The 16510-nt window shown below is 36.5% G+C and overlaps 1 protein-coding gene across 1 annotated transcript in view; it reads left to right on the top strand.

The window, feature by feature from the left end:
* The window catches only part of VPS13C (vacuolar protein sorting 13 homolog C), an 88363-nt gene extending 76088 nt beyond the window's left edge, over nt 1-12275 (top strand). Inside the window, exons 77-83 of the mRNA XM_065688086.1 lie at nt 647-692; nt 1758-1881; nt 2556-2670; nt 8032-8123; nt 9029-9152; nt 9962-10045; nt 10535-12275. Of these exons, the coding sequence (XP_065544158.1) occupies nt 647-692; nt 1758-1881; nt 2556-2670; nt 8032-8123; nt 9029-9152; nt 9962-10045; nt 10535-10636 (687 nt within the window). The 3' untranslated portion in view covers nt 10637-12275. The remainder of the gene's footprint in view (nt 1-646; nt 693-1757; nt 1882-2555; nt 2671-8031; nt 8124-9028; nt 9153-9961; nt 10046-10534) is intronic.
* Nucleotides 12276-16510: the final 4235 nt, after the last annotated feature.

Here is a 16510-nt window from a genome sequence, read left to right as displayed (position 1 = left end):
CAGGGAAGAGCTACTTAGTATCTAATCATGTAAACCATTGCTGAGAGATCTGTATTACCTGAATACCATTTAAGTCTTCTAATAAATTCTATTACTTTCCATTTGAAATCAAAGCAGTCAACATATCTCTAAATAATTATAAGTAATAGACATTGTGGAGTTGTTTCTGATACTGTTTGCTGTAAATTTGGAAGTTACCTCAGTGGAGTTCTAGTTTTCTGCCTTAGTGTCGTTAAAATACTTGACCTTTAAAGTATTTCAGAAGTTATTTGATGTTAATTTATCTTGAATATGTGGTATTGCTCACTCGTGACTGGAATTCTTGCAGTTTCCTGTTAGTTCTGAAAGTGAAATAGTGACTTTCTTAATTATTGCAAGACTGATTGCTGTACAAAACATCTGTTGGTCTTTCTTGCTAGCATAAATGTTGATTCACCCATTTTAGATTTTCTCCCTCTCTTCTTTCCATCATGTTAAAGTAAAAAAGAACAAAAGCAAAAACCCCAGGCAAATAGTGTTTCTGATGTTGAACTTCATCATAAAGTTCTAAAATGAAGGATGAGAGACAACTGGTTGCCTAGTTGGATTTACAGCATTCCTGTTTCTATGTAGGAGCATAATTCATTTATGGGTCCCTTCATTTTAGGGTGTCGTTGGAGGTGTGACTGGCATAATCACGAAGCCTGTAGAAGGTAAGCACTAAGGCTGCACAGCACTGCTTGAATGGTTTCCCAATACATTGTAATTTACTTGGTAATTTCAAGAAATATTAAACCAAGTGTGGGTAAGACATAGCAAGATCATCTTTATATTTCTAATTCAAATGTGACCTTATGAGATGCTTTACTTGAATCTGTTCCTAGCTGTTACTGGCTTACCGCCTTTTCAGCTTTGGTATGAATTAAGGAAAGGTGAATGTATCTTCATGATATATTTTGTTAGGTCTGCTGTAGTACCCAATTTACTGTTTAAAGACAGAAAAAGCTACAAAAAAAAAATAAATTAAAAAGCAACAAGTGAGAAGGTTTTTGGAGACTCCAAAGGTTGGAGCAATCTATAAAAGCATGTTTGATTTCATGTCTGAGATCAGTATATGTTTTTGTGAACACAGTCACTTTATCAGTATGACAGATGATGAAGAAATCCAAGATAAAATGCCTCTTATTAAAATTCATGTCAAAGTGATTTAAATCTTAGAAGTTATTTGTAACTGTATTGTATTTTATCTTTATTGGGAGACACTTTGAGACGTAGTCCTTCTCTCACTGGTGGATGGGCAGACATGCTTTCTAAACATTGTCTTGGCTTTTCTATAGTTACATACGTGCAGAAAGATGTAATTTTGAGATAGAAATAGTTGACTTCCATTGTACCTGTGCGTTCTTAGAATCTTTAGATTATTTTGTTATTATTTTCTACCTATCCGCCTATAAAAATTGGTATTTTGGTCTGCAGTCCGAAGTGAAAGTGGGCTTCCAGTGGGAAGGAGTTAACATCTTAGTTATACTGGTTTCAGAGGCTGGTAAGGTGTTAAGTGAATAGCCGTGTGTTTGAACAGACAAGGAAGCTATGTGACTTCTCATGGAGAAGGGTTTTTTTGTAAGTGGATTGTACATAATGAAGTGCTGTGGGCTGTTTCCCATACAGACCAGTTCTAGTGCAGCCTGGAGCAGTAATGGTTTTATTCCATGCTTTATGTTTTTAAAACTATTTATGTTCTTTTTTCTTTTTTCTCTCTTTTTTTTTTTTTTTTAAAGGAGCTAAAAAAGAAGGTGCAGCTGGATTCTTTAAAGGCATTGGAAAGGGGCTTGTAGGAGTGGTAGCCCGCCCAACAGGAGGCATTGTGGATATGGCAAGCAGTACCTTCCAGGGAATTCAAAGGTAAAATGTCAGGAGGAACTTATGAAGTACTTAATCTCCATATACTGGGTACCAGGTGGTAAAGTGGTCCAGTAATAACACACAACTGTTTGTAGTAAGTACAATATGAACTAGGATAGATGGGGTTGAGAGATGTGAAGTAGCCTCTAATGAATGTATTTTATGATGATCTGGGAATTGCTGCTTCAAAATCCATCTTGCAGTGTTGGAGTGCAGGTAATCAGTGACTACTCAATTTTCTCTTGTCATTCCCTCCCCTGCTCAGAAAGTAACCAAAAGATCTTGTGTAAACGTTTTAGGTTAAGTTTGTGCAGTGCTGAATGCAGATAGTTAGATGGCACTTACACTTGTGCTCTAACAAAATCAACCACTGCAATTGCTGGTTTTAAATTCGGTTAGCAGTGCGCATTGTGGGCTTCTTGTGTTTTAAAGGGAAGTTAAACGTGTTAATAAACATGAGAACCCTTAGTAAATTATCCATGGTTGGGAGTAAACTTCTACAAACTATTCTGTAGCTGCCTAGTTGACCAATGTTACTTTGGATTTATTAGTAGCAGTGTGTTTTTACTATCTGCACCTGTAGAGTACCTAGGAAGCGCAAGAGGGTTGCGTGGCAAGTGAAAGGGGGACTTTTAAGTCGTATTGTTGAAACTCAGAATTATTGTCTATTGCAGGGTGGCAGAATCAACTGAAGAAGTATCCAACCTCCGTCCTCCACGTTTCATTCGTGAAGATGGCATCATCCGACCATACGATAGGGTGGAAGCTGAGGGTTATGATTTATTTGAGGTATGACTTGCATTGTAAATACAGTTAAAATGCTCTAACCATAGGGTTCCATAAGGATTATGTTACAAAAAAAATAAAGCTGCCAGGAACCTGTGGCAGTCGTTACCTGTAGTGAAAATTTGCCCCTACAACAAAACCTACAGTTTTGTTGTTAAATGATCTTCTGCCCATTATGTTCTGTAATAGCATGTCTCATTATCTGGAAGGAGGTAGTGCTATTAAGAATTACTAAGATTATGATTTGGGTATGTGGCAACAAAACCACTTAAGTACTCAGTTCTAATGTTTTGCTTTATAACAAATCTGAGATTGGTTTATAAACTAAACAACTTTTAAATGAGACATAGAGCTTAAATACAACTACTGAAATTTGGTTTGTATGTTTTTGGTTTTGGCTTTTGGTTGTTTTTTTTTGGTGGTATCATCAGTTGAAAAAATCAACATGAATTCTCAAAATACTACCTTTTGTGTTGCCTTATGTTGTTCTTAATAGCAACGTGTCATAGCTACATGCATTGTGTGGATGTTGCACTTGCTTTTACATCTGGATCTGGCTAACATATAGAGGATGAATAATAGTTCTTTCCAATGGTAATCCAGTTAATTTATATTTCAGCTATCATGTTCTCAAAACTTATCTTAAAATGCTTGTTTTGTTGCTAAAAAGTGAAAGAACTGTCTACACCAACAATGAAAGACGAAAATGTTCATATTTGCTACTTCTTTCTAGATGTTCTTTTAATCCTTGTTTCCTGTTCTGTTTCTAATGTTACTGTTCTTTCTTTCTCTCCTGGCATACGCAGCAAGAACTGGAATAATGGAGTAAACCTTTTCCATATTTCTTCTTTATTTTTGTCACGGTCTTTTCTCTGCCTTAAGTGTTTAGATTAAGGGCATGATTGCATTTAACATGTCCTCGCTACTTCATTCCTGTCTTTTCTGTATAGCAGTTGAATAAAAGAGTTTCATGTTCTCCAGCCTAAGAAAAACAAATAAACTTGAACTAACCATCTCCAGTTAAGACTAGATATTTGTTTTTCTAAGGACTTGTAGCTCCTTATGAATGGCAGCAGCAAAAGGCACTTGGGGAAAAAACCCAAACCATGGTAGGGTAGACGCTGTTCATTAGTGTTCTCCTACAGCTAGGGCTGTGGATGAAGGGAGAAAGCAACATTTTGATACTCGGCTAAAACTTCAAATAGTGATATTGAATGGCATTATCATCTGTGAAAATGCTTATAATTTCATGGTATAGAAATACTGTTTCCATCTAAATGCTAAGAAAACTTGAATTTGTATCTTCTGTAATATGCCATAGGCCTGCCATTTATGTGTGTGGTGATCCACTATCACTTCAAGACTTCAAGCTACTATTACTACTTTGTTACGAAATTTTGTCAATTAAAAGATACAGCCAGCTCAGTTGACTCTGGTTTCATTCCGAGAGTCTTCTGAGGCTTTCTTGTTCGACATACTGAAATGTAAATTTTCAGCTGTTAACATGAATTTACATTATATATACAACAGATATATAAATATCTGTTTCTAAATTAAGTGCTGACATAAATGTGATTTCTAATACCCCATCTTATAAATTAACAAGCTGTTCTCAGCAAATTGGTTGCCTGTGATACACAAAAAAGTAGTTGAGCAGAGACATCTCTCTGCTAAAGCCTAATGTGAATACTCAACTTATATAATTTAGAATTGCTTAAGAAAATAAATCATTTAGTGAATTTTGATTGCAGTTGACTAGATGAAATGAAGTCATTGTGACATACTGAGCTGACCAAAGTTCTTCATGTAATGAGATACTTTTATTCTTTGCACTATATTTTTTGCATCTGTCAAAAAGAAACAGTTATCACAAGTAACACTGAGAAATAGATATTATGTTGTTCCTGCATGTTTAGTACTTGTATTTTTCTTGGATCTGAATGGTGTAGATTGGAATTGCATGCTAAACAATAATGAATCCTTTTTATATTTCACTACATACAGTTTCTTCTTTTCAAAAGTCAGTTAATTGAATACAGGTTTGTTTGGGTTTTGTTGTGTTTTTTTTTTTTTTTTTAAACTATCTAATTTTGATTATTATGCAAGACGTTAGTGTTGGGAAGGTTTTGTTTTCTGAAGTAAATTACAAGCCAGGGAGGGACAGTGTCTTTACAGGAAATAGGATATTTAACAAGGAAGACAAGTTAGAATTCAGTTTCATATATTTACAAATTTATTTTCAAGTAACTCAACTTACAGGTACTAGTGGTGTTGATTTTTTTGGATCGAGTTCTGGCCCAGTGTTAGGAGTAGCTTAACCAGAATCTCCACCATCTCATCTCTTTCTTAACCAACTTTAATGCATGTGTCCCTTTAAAATATGTGCTTACAAGGGTGAAACCTTTTAAGGTTTCCTTAAGGAATGGATGGCTCAATACTATCAGGTGGTTGAAGAAAAAATTCACTTAAATAATTTCACTTAAATACTCGCTAGTATGTGCAATACAGACATTGACAGATACTGCAGCTTATCTTAGGAGGAGCATATGCACAGGTTTTCAAACCCAAGTTGCTCATTTCCACTCAGAAGGTGTTTTGTGTGCAGGATGAGGACAGTAGCCAGATGGAGTAGGTCAATGCACTTGTGTAAACTTGTTTATGCAGTGCATTTTCCCCAAAGTGCTGGATCTAATGTATTTGGGCTTATACATAGGGGTCTGTTCAGTCAATTCAACATCTGGAAAGTCAGGTCTTTCAGGCCCTGTCTCTAGCTCATGCAGTTAGGCTTTGTAGTACAGAATGTATTTTATGATACATAAATGCACAGTACATATAGCTGGAGAAATAATGAACATACAGGGCACCTTGAGGAGAACAGTTGTGCAGGGAATAAGTTCTCATGAGTCTTAATCTTTGTATGAGGAGTGATGAGATTTGCTAGAACTGTAATGAATGCCTTTGGCTTTGTTAGTCTTTGCCTTTTAATACGCAGGTATTGATGCCTGCTATGGTGAGGAGACTGTCTTCTAAGCCCAGCACTTAGAGTCTGACATGGTGCAGTTCATACATTATTCAATGTCTATGGCATTGCTTTGCTTCATTTCCCAGTTAAAGCATGGAGCTTTATAAAGAATGCAGAACACTTCATGAATAATTGAGACCTGGTGGTGAGACAGTGCTATGTGGCAGGAGAGAATACTATGCTAGAAACTGCAGAATCTGTTTCTGGTTGAGTAGCTTTCTGCTGTGTAAATTAGCACTGGTTCTTTCACTTCCACGTAAAATAAGAGTGAGCTGAACTTCTCTCAAGTGCTGTAGTAGTCATAAAAAAGTAAAAGCTTTTGATAAAGATGCTTGAATTTTTAGAGTGTGCAGATCATGGAGTAATTTGCATCAAGAGCAATCCCCTTTTTACATAGTGTTATTGTGCTGATGTCTGTGAGGTGTATTGAGAATAGTGCTGAGAAATATTGCATCTCTTAGGTACAGAGCTCTGTGGGAACTCTTACTCCACCAACATACTGCATATGAAGTCTAAAAATATGATCAGGATTGTTACTGAGTTATGAGAAACAGGCTTTCTAACCAAGCTTTGAGTTGAAATAGAGGATCATGCTTATGAATAAATCTGTTTTAATATGAGGCGCATCTCGTTACTGCATAGCTAACAAAAGGATTCAGAACATGGATTGCAGCCTTTGAATTCCAGTCTTACATGTTGGTGGATTTTGTATTTCTTTAGTTTACACTTGATTGTCCCTGCCCATGGCAGGGGGGTTGGAACTAGATGATCTTGAGGTCCTTTCCAACCCTAACTATTCTATGATTCTAAAATGTTCAGGTATAAAGCATGAGTTAATACTTCGATTTTATTCATATGCTGCCATCTTTCTTCTGATGTTTAGAAGAGAATTTAAGATAAGCAGTCTTTCTGGTGTTCGGGGTTTTTTTCCCTTTCACGTACATTTAACAGTTTCAGGAGTTTTTAAGATGGTCAAAGTGATATTTTTTTATAGAAGATGTGGACCCTCTATTTTTGGTTGCTGTAAAACGCTGAATTAAAATGTTTTTCAATCACTGCATCACTAGGGAACAAACCCAGGAAAATACTATGCTGTTCATTAAAACTCATGAATATGAATCCACTTTTGATCTTAAAGGATTTTTGGGGTTGGTTGCAATGTATGGTGATGCTTTGAGACAGTTATTGAAATTTTAAATATGTGAAAATAAAATGCAAACATAAATACATGTTGGAGCATCTTTTAATTCTGTTGTAATCTGAGTTGATAAAAGATCTTGTAATTTTGGTTACTTAAACTGTGTACAGTTCTTAAACTCTATATGATAGGTTGATCGTAGATAAATGTGGAGTCAAGTTGTGCTTCTGTTTTCATCTTGCCAGTTTTATTGATCCAGCTCTGAAATACAGAAGGAAATGCATCTTTACAAGGAATAACTAAAAAGATACTGAATTTTCAGCCCTTCCTCTTCAGTTGGTTCTCACTCGTTTATCAGAAATAACTTGAGAAATTTATTGGTAGATGGTAGAGTATATGTTTGAGATGCATGGACCATAGGTTAAAGTTCAGCATCTCAGGTGATAGCTCTGTGATGAAAGCTGGAAGCTCTTTATTTTAGCAATAGATGGTAAGTTTTAATTAGCTCATGGTGGTCAAAGAATGTAACTGCCTTAGTGCCCCTGACTCAGCTTTTGCGACTACTGTGCTGGAGCCCTGTGTTTGTTCAAAACTGCTTGAGCATACATGGAATCCAGATGCTTTCACTGGCTGGATGAGGCAAAGTTCTGGTGTGCACATCTTCTTTCCAGCAGTCTATATTCATAGTTTGTCACTTGAGTTGTCATTGTCTAACAGAAATGTGCTGGGTAATTTGATCTGTACTTTCATATGCCTTCGTATTTTGGATGTTGAATAGACTTGTCCATGCAGTACTTCAGATGCCTGATCTGGAGGTAAATCGAGTATTGGTAACTTGTTAGATTATTTCTAAGGATCTGGGTCATGTGCTGCCTCCTTTTAAAGGTGCTGTTGCAGGATTTTCACTCTTGAGGCAAGTCTGCAGCATGGGGTGTAACAGTGTGAATGTTACTAGACAATTATTAGCACAGAAAGGAAATTAAAGCTGAAAAAATGGTCTCATCCTGCAGTGTCAATGTTCCACCTTTTGAGTGGGACAGATCAGACCTTTCAGTGACTCAGCTTCATGAGCGAGAACACTTTGAGAGACTGTATTCAAAGAACCAGTTCAATGAGATAACTTTTTAAAAAGGCTTTTGAATTGAAAACCCTGCTTTGAGTTTTCTTTTTACAGGCCAAAAATTAATTTCTATTTCTGTTTCAGAAATTGCACATCAGAAAGCTGGAAAAAGAGAGCTATCGATACCACTGTGCACTTCCAAGAGGCAGAAGAGCAAGCCTTATTGTTACCAATAGGTATTAATTCTTGAAGACTTTCTCTAAGGGCTTGTCTGCATTTCAGCTTGGGGATTAGACATCTGCTAGGTTTAAACTGATTGCTATTCTCTGCATATTTACTTTCCTTATCCATTTTCTTCTTGTTTTTTTCTTTTTTAAAGTTAATTTTGTTTCTTGTATGGAAAATGTAATACGGTAATGTTGTCAATACTAGATCATCAGGAAGACAATTTACTCTGAGGCCAGTGACCCTTTATCATATGATGGATGTCATTGTTTCTAACTTTTCACATAAGCTTGTAGGCAGTTTTTACAGTCAAACCAACATTTTTATAATGCAAATTTACAATCTTATTAATTAAAGGATACTGTAAATTGTGACTTTAGTTTTTGTACAGGTCTGAAAATTAATATTAAACTCATCAAAACTGCCACCTGTTTTTGTTTTAGTGTGCAGGCTGACATTGGAGCTTTGGAGTAATTGAAAGGCAGGGAGCTAGCAACTGTATGTAGTAGCAACTGATGTTCTGTCAGTCTAGTAGTAGTTGTGTCACTGTGGACCTAGCATGTAGCTGTTTGACTACTTTCATCTGGTAAAGGCTGACTTCAAGGTACTGGTTTGAATTAACTGATGAATGTCTAGTATTCAATTTTGGCAAAATGTTTGGATTTGGAGGGCTGGGTGCATTTTGATTAAGTTGGCTGCACATACTATGCGATACCATAGATCATCTGTGAGTCTTAAGGACCAAGTTATTATCTCAGAACATAAATTAAGGAAATACAGTTCTGCTGTGACTGAGTGGGTACTTTCAGTCCAGATAAATACCTTCTCAAAGAAATTTCTTCATTTTGTTTTATTTTTTTTTTGCAAGTTCTAATCCCAGGGAGAAATTGAGTATTAACAGTTTTCTTCCAAACAGGAGACTGATACATGTAAAAGAAATGGAAATCTTAGGCCATTTAACAACAGAGTGGGAGTACTTATTTGAAGACTTTACCCGCTGTCCCTGTTACGAAGCAAATGTTTTAAAAATAACTGTTTTGGTAAGAAAAACATGTAAACATTTTTAATTTAACATTATTTAGAGGTCTGTCATGGATCCCTCAGGTGGGATGGGGAGGAGAATGGTAAGAATATAAACCCCACATATTGAGATAAGAAAAGTTTAATAATTGAAATAAAGTAAAATATAGTGATAATAGAAATAATGCCAACAATACTACTGCTAATAATAGGGATCAACAATGAAAAGAGAAATTGAAATTCGGAAAACATAAGTGTTGCACAATACAGCTGCTCACCACCTGCCAACCGATAAGCAGCACTGGACAATGATTGGTCTCTTCTGGGTGCCTCCCCCCAGTTTATATACTGGGCATGATGTGCTGTGGTATAGAATACCTCTTTGGCTAGTGTGGGTCAGGTGTCCTGTCTCTGTGTGCTACCAGCTTCACGTGCTCCTCCTCACTGGCAGAGCATGAGAGGCTGTTAAGTCCTTGATCAGAGTAAGTGCTACCAAGGAACAGCTGTAACATGGGTGTGCTATCAGCATTGTTCTTGGACTAAAGCCAAAACACAGCTCTGCACTACTGCTAGGAGGAAAATTAACTCTATCCCAGCCAAAACTAGGACAAGGTCCAAACATGCTCTTAACTTACTTTATGGTTCTAACTGCTAACTATGGAACTATGAGACAGGATTTACTAGGTTTTCTTGAAAGTGTATGTTGGGATTGGACAGGGGCCACATGGAAATGTAACCTGAAGTTGATATTCAAGCCATTTAAGTATCATATTCTGCATTCTTGTTTTGTGAGTCACCTGAAGTACATTTTTGTTCCCCTCTGCAACAGGATCATAAGATGTTCCAGAGGAAGGACGGTACAAGTCAGGAATGTGTAAAGACACTTCAGCTTCAGGATGAAGCTACAGCCAGGGTATCTTTTTTTTATTTTTTTTTAATCTTCTTTCCTTTTGATATTGTTAACAGTTCTTGCAACTCAGCATGTGAAAGAGATGGTAATGTTCAGAGACGCGTTATAGAATAGGCTGCTCTGCCTGAGGAACGTTCACCGTGCTTTCATGTTGAAGAATGAGTTAACAAGGAAAATAATGAGATAAGATAGTCTAGAGCATTCCAGAGCCTATATGCAATAATAGTTTAAGGTTGAAATTGCAGTGTCTTAAGTTTTGTATATTAAGACTTATTAAAGGAAAATAATTCTAAGACCTGAAGAATTGACAGTATCACTGAAGTTTTTTCTGGGTTGAATATTATGCATGTGAATCAGAAGCTGTGTATCTAACTTAAACTAGCCAGTGAGTATGTAGGTTTGAACGTTTGTTGAATTAGCTTCTCTTAGTCATATCCTATGGAAGAAAACTGTGTGGTTTAATTTCCTTTCTGTCAATATGTTGCTTTACAGAGGATTTGTTGTGCCATTCAGGAAGCCCAGGCAACAAGAAAGCAACAGAAGCTGGTGAAGCAGGCATCATTGCGGTTGAAGAAACCACAAATACTATCTTGATAATGACAGGATTTGTCGGGTTTGACCTTTGGTATGCAATTTTATCCCTAAAGTTACATGGAAACATAGTGTAGAAAGAAAAGATAAAATATTTGAGGTCTTCCTTTGAAGGTAATAGCCATAAACACTTTAAGAAGCTGTGCCTCTTTCTAGAACTATGGATTTCATTATCCTAAAATACACATTTAAATTTAAAAATCACACTCTAAATTTTCTTTTCTGCCTATTTTTCATGTCAGGCATTCTTGTAAATGGATTCTAAAATTAAGTGGTTATCTGATTTGCACTCTTAAGTTTATGGTTTACAGAGAGGTTGTAGTAATTGTGGTTCTAGTATTTTGCAAAATAAAATACTTAGGTTACTGATTGAAACTAATTAAAAACACCTTTATTTTAGGCAGCTTTCTCTTAAAATTGAGACACACATGGACATAATTTAGCTACTATAATTTCTTCCCTGCCCATTTACTATTGTAAAATATTGCACTAGAGCAACATAAGAATGAATATGTAGAAAAGAATAGGCTATTTGTTGTCAGGAAATGCTTGGAATTTAGAATGTTGTCACTTAGACTATAAATGAAAATCTGCACTTTAAAAATGGAAAATGGTATTCACCTGTCACGTGCATCTGTATGGTTTTGGTTGTATCGCTGTAGCTTAAAGACTTCTTAAGGAGGAGCAGCACGCTGGTTTTAGACAGAATTGTGTATCAAAAGCTTAAATCAAAGTAATTAACTTTCCATATTTCAGTGGAAGAGTGGAATTATTTCCATTATTTCTGGAAGAGTGCCATCTCATTAAGCTCAAAGTCACTTCTGGTTTAATACTTTTGCTGCAGTTTCTCTTCCTGAAGACTATTAGTATTCAGTTTAGCAAGATATTTAAGCACACTTAAAGTACGTGCCTAGTTCTTAATGGTAGGAATAATGCCATGAACTTCATTGAGAAAAGTTCCATTCTTAACAGTGGGCACGTACATCAGTAACTGTCTGGCTCAAGGATTTTATGAGCAAACACATTTGAGCTCAGTGATGACTGAACTGAGAGCTCTTGCTGACAGTCTATGGCACTCGAGTAAGAAATGAAGTGTCTTTAAAAATACTCATGAAAACTTGCTCTTCCCAATTTTACTTGGAAAGAATGGTTTCTGTTCTGGGGTTTTGTGGGGGTTTTTTTTTACTTAATTTTTTAGTAGAGAAGAGCTATAGATACAAACTCAAAGACTAAAAGTGGCAATTTTCTTGCATAGATCTATTCAGTAAGTGGAGCAATCATGAGAACCAGGCCTTGATTTTGAAACTCTGATTATACTGAAGGGCTGGTGAACTCTGTAAATGTACCCTTAACCTGTGCCTATGATCTTGTCAAAACTACAAAGCTTAAGATGTTTCAAAGTAGGCTGCAGAACAGAGAATCTTCAGAGTGCATCTGCAATATGATTTTATTGCTGTTGTATTCAAATGGCTATTAATCTGGTTCGCTGTGGTGGAACAAATGTGGTACAAGCTTTAACTCTGTGATATTACCTATTTTCTAGAAAGCTCTGCTCAAACATTAACTAAATTAGCTGTCTGGGATGTATGTATTGCAAGCCCATGTTTTTTTAAAGAAGAAAATAAATTTTTATATGCAGTTATTTGTGCTATGATTTTAAATGTTGTTGCTTCTAAAATACTTCATATGTTATTGGTTTGCCATGTGTCACTGACACTGTGTGAAAAAAGCTATTGGGGTATGGGAGTACTACAGAAGATCGTTTCTTCAGCTTGGTTTCTGGCATGTAAGGGATAGTTGTATGTGTCTTGCCTGTTAAGTCATAGTTGAAATGAGATTTCCTGTTAGTCTACTCTCAATGCATGTTTAGATGGTACCACAGGCCTATTTGGAGATGAAGAATTGGAGCTAGTTCTGACGACATGTTTCTGGCTCCAGTCTTCTCCTTGATTCGGTTCTGTACTTCCTCATTGTTATTTATAAACTTCCAGCTTGAACTGTGAACAGTAGCTACTTTACTTTCTCACTTTATATGTGATTAGGTGCAACAAAGTGGATTGCTATTTAAAATAGTCTGAAGAAGCAGTAGGATTCTATAGAAAGATTTTTTTTTTTTGGAAATGCATGTCTTTGCAGTTTGGGCTGCTAGCTGAAATTGAACTCATGGATGGCACTACAAATTCCAGCTGAGATAATGAACAACTTTCTTTACCACTTGGATCAAGCACTCAAGAGGACACAAGAGAGATTGTTTGATAAGGAATTCCCATTCTTGCTTAAATGAAGATGGATGTCAAGGCCAATAAGTTTCCACTGCTTTTCCCGCTTTCCTCAAGTGTTCCATTCCATTTTACCATGCGTCCTTCTGTCTTTGCTCTTGTTTTTCATCCAGGGTTTTTCATTGCTGTTTTCTCTCCAGCTGCCCATGCTGCTGGCTGTTCCAGGGCTTTGCTGTCTTGAGTTTGGCAACATTCTTTTCCCTTTCTGCTCATTTCCTTAACCAGGTGCATCTTCTTGAAGTGATCAGGCTGTTCAGAGACAAGGAGGGTCTCTTGTCTAGTCCCTAAGTATATATCCAGCATAAGAACAACTGCAGAATTAGATCTTGTTCAGATGATCTGTAGGAATGAGGTGCTGAGGTAGAGCGTGCTTTCAGATGACCTGTAGGGATGAATTTCAGCTAGGTGCTGCAACATGAAGTGAAAGAGAGGTTTTCAAGTTTGGGGCTTTTTTTTGTGGTTTGGATTTGTTTCTTTTTACTGTCTGGCAATAAAGTCATTTCCTATACCTTTTATATTATATGTTTCAATGAAGCTCTAGGGTTTCAGTAATATTAATTCAGAGCACAAGTTGACCAGACTGTTGAGATCTTCCTAGACCTTTCCTTACAATGAGCTCCTGTAAGTTTTTGCTGTCTCAAAAGCTAAGTTTTATGGAATCTAAGACATGGAATACTTGTTAATTAGAACTTCAAGCAGTTAGGTTGGGTCTGGATCCTTGACTGGCTTCAGTTACACCATTGCTTTCTGCCTCATCGTATGTTTCTCCAGCTTTTAAGAATTACTTTTTGTTTTCTTTTCCAAGGCCTGGATGGGTGTTTTGTCCTTGCAACTGTTTTCTCAGTCTCCTGCTTGAGCTGTGGCCTCCTTTCTGAAACCTTCTCAGCCCTTTTCCATGCACTTACTTGACAGCAAGCTCATTTGCTCGCTTGGTAAACAGTGTGTCCTTCTTCGGTGTAGATCTTCCTTAACCTAGTAACCAATTTAAAGGATAGTAGCAGAAAATGATGGTATAATCAAACTGTTCTATGCAAAAATATTTTAATATGCTTTTGCTTATATTTTTATAACCATATAGTGCTTAAAAAAGAAAAATAGAAGAGAAAGACATGGACTCGATAGTGGATATTATTTGTGGTTCTCAAAGGGTGGTGCTATCAATTGCCCTTAACTGTGGACTTACTTTATAGAGTATCTTACTTGGATGTTTTTCATGGAATTTCTGTCCAATCTGGAGACTGGTAAATCTTCACATGCTGAAAACACCATCAGCCTCTTTAATTTAGTGCATGAGCTTGGTCCATTTTGCTGTTAACTCTTCAGAGGGACTTGTAGGATCTCTTTCAATTGTAATTTTATATTCACTTTTCCCTCTTACAGGGACCCTATATTCATTAAGGTTACTACTACCAGTCATTCTCTGCAGAATTACAGTAAGACAACCGCTTAAAACTAGTGAAGTGGACTTTAAAAAGAAACAAAATTAATCATCAAAACAACTTGACGCTTTTCACCATCATGTTTAACTATTTCCTCACCACTTGCAGAATCTGGAAGAATGTTTGGTTTATTACCGTAATAATGTTTTAGTAGTGAGAGATTAGTGTTAGAGGGAAATAATTGTGAAGTTGAAGGCTGGGTCAAATTAAGTAATAGAGCTTAACAATTAAGGTACCAATATTTTTATTTCATTGCAGTAAATATGCTTCTGTTGTAGTAGAGTAACATGCTCATTACACTTGGTATATCCTAATCTTAGTCTTTGGTATTTATATAATGGGATCTTGGGTCACTCAGAGTATTGAAAAATACATTGAAAAGGATTTAATTTCAAATGTGAAAACTGACTTGTGAAACCTTTCGAAACCAGCTGGCCTCAGTTAAACAAAATAATTCTTTCAACAGCTTATAAAGTCACATTTAGTCAAGCCTGAGTGTGAAGACTTAATTTGGAATAGACATCAGTGGACTGAGCACTTCAGGAGAAATCTTAATATAAGAAACAAGTGGAGGGATTTTGAGCATCAACAACTTCAGGTTCCACTCGAGAAATCAAAGCTTTAGTGTCTTCATTAAAAGTTCCTGGACAGAGGTATGCTTTTGAGGGAGAGGGCAGTTACCAGCTAAATGTACGATGCCACAAAGAACATGAAGGGCAGATTGAAGGGGAAAAAAGGTTATTAGACACCTAGCTGTAAAATAAAATATGTTCCAAACATATGAATATTGTTCAGTTTACTGATCCTGATGCAATTCCCTTCCTTGGATTATGGATCTCATTTGCATAATCACTGAATAACAGTGATGCAAATACAAAGATCATCAGACTTCAGTATTATTATCTCTCTGCTGTAATTTGCTCCTGGTTTGGAGTTTTCAAGGTATTTATCAGCAGCTAAGATGGTGTAGCTAAATCTAGTCACCTGGCTTGTCTGAAGGAGAAAAGTTCAAGTATAAAAGGAGAAACAACTCTAGAAAGGAAAGAGTTGACCTATTAAAAGGGAAGGTGCAGATTTAAAACTTGATTGAGTTCATTGTATCCATGCCTTTCCTACAGGTCAATAAGTAAACTTCTACTTCGAAATTATTTTATTTTCTTTTTGTCTCTCCTGATCTGGTCTTCAGATTGCATTGGCACAGGGGGGTGAGGGAGGCAGGAGGAACCCCATAAGATTGGTGGGTTGGGAGTGAAGGCAAGTGGAAGAGGATGGTGAGGAATCTGTAAAATGGCAAACTCTTTAGAGGTTAAAAATTGCTAAAAAGCTAATTTGATACATTGAAATCCTGCTACAAATTCCTTTTATACCAGTAACTGGAAAAACACCTTATCTAGTTATGAAGACAGACTGTGCCACGTGAAAACAGTAAATTTGTCCAACACTGACAATTCTTTTTATTGCTGATATGACAATACCCAAATTCCAGTGTTCATCTTGTGTGCATGTTGACATTGTTTCCAGAGTCTGCTGTTTCTCAAAGGTAAGCACAGCAAAGATGCATAATTCTGAAAAATGCTTGTCCAAGATGAAAAATAGGGAAGCTGCTTGTATGCTGTACAATGTACTTACTTCTAGGGGTTTAAAAACTTTACCCATCATGTAAGACATAAATTCTCTCATAGACAGTCAAAGCTTTATAGGTAAATCACTGAGCTGTGCAGGTACAGAGCAGGTACAGAGCACAGAGCTCTGCTCTGATGAGTCTGGCCCTGAATCTGCCCTTGACTCAGTTGATGTATGAGGACTGTATCGTGCTTCTAATGCTTCCTCTTGTGTTTATTGTTGTCTTCGCCTCTGGCTGTATTTTCGTTTCCCTGCTGGAAAGAAATTTGCCATTGACTTTTAAAGGGCTTGGACTAAGATGTTCTTAAGGAGTGTAAAAGGACTTCTGCAGCTGATCCCATAGGATTTTTGCAGATTAATTATCAGTAAAAGCAGCACAGAAAATATCTCAAAGTCAGTAACTTAAGTAATCCAGCATCATATCTCATCCTGGCTTCAAATTTATATAATCAAATAACAAGAGAAAATGGGAGTTTAGTGTAATGTCATTCTGACAAACATATTGGGGAGCAATTGTACAATTATTTTGAAATGAG

This window comes from Lathamus discolor, chromosome 8, assembly GCF_037157495.1.
Source record: "Lathamus discolor isolate bLatDis1 chromosome 8, bLatDis1.hap1, whole genome shotgun sequence".
NCBI classification, from domain to species: Eukaryota; Metazoa; Chordata; class Aves; order Psittaciformes; family Psittacidae; genus Lathamus; species Lathamus discolor.
This window is presented reverse-complemented; position numbering and strand designations above follow the sequence as displayed.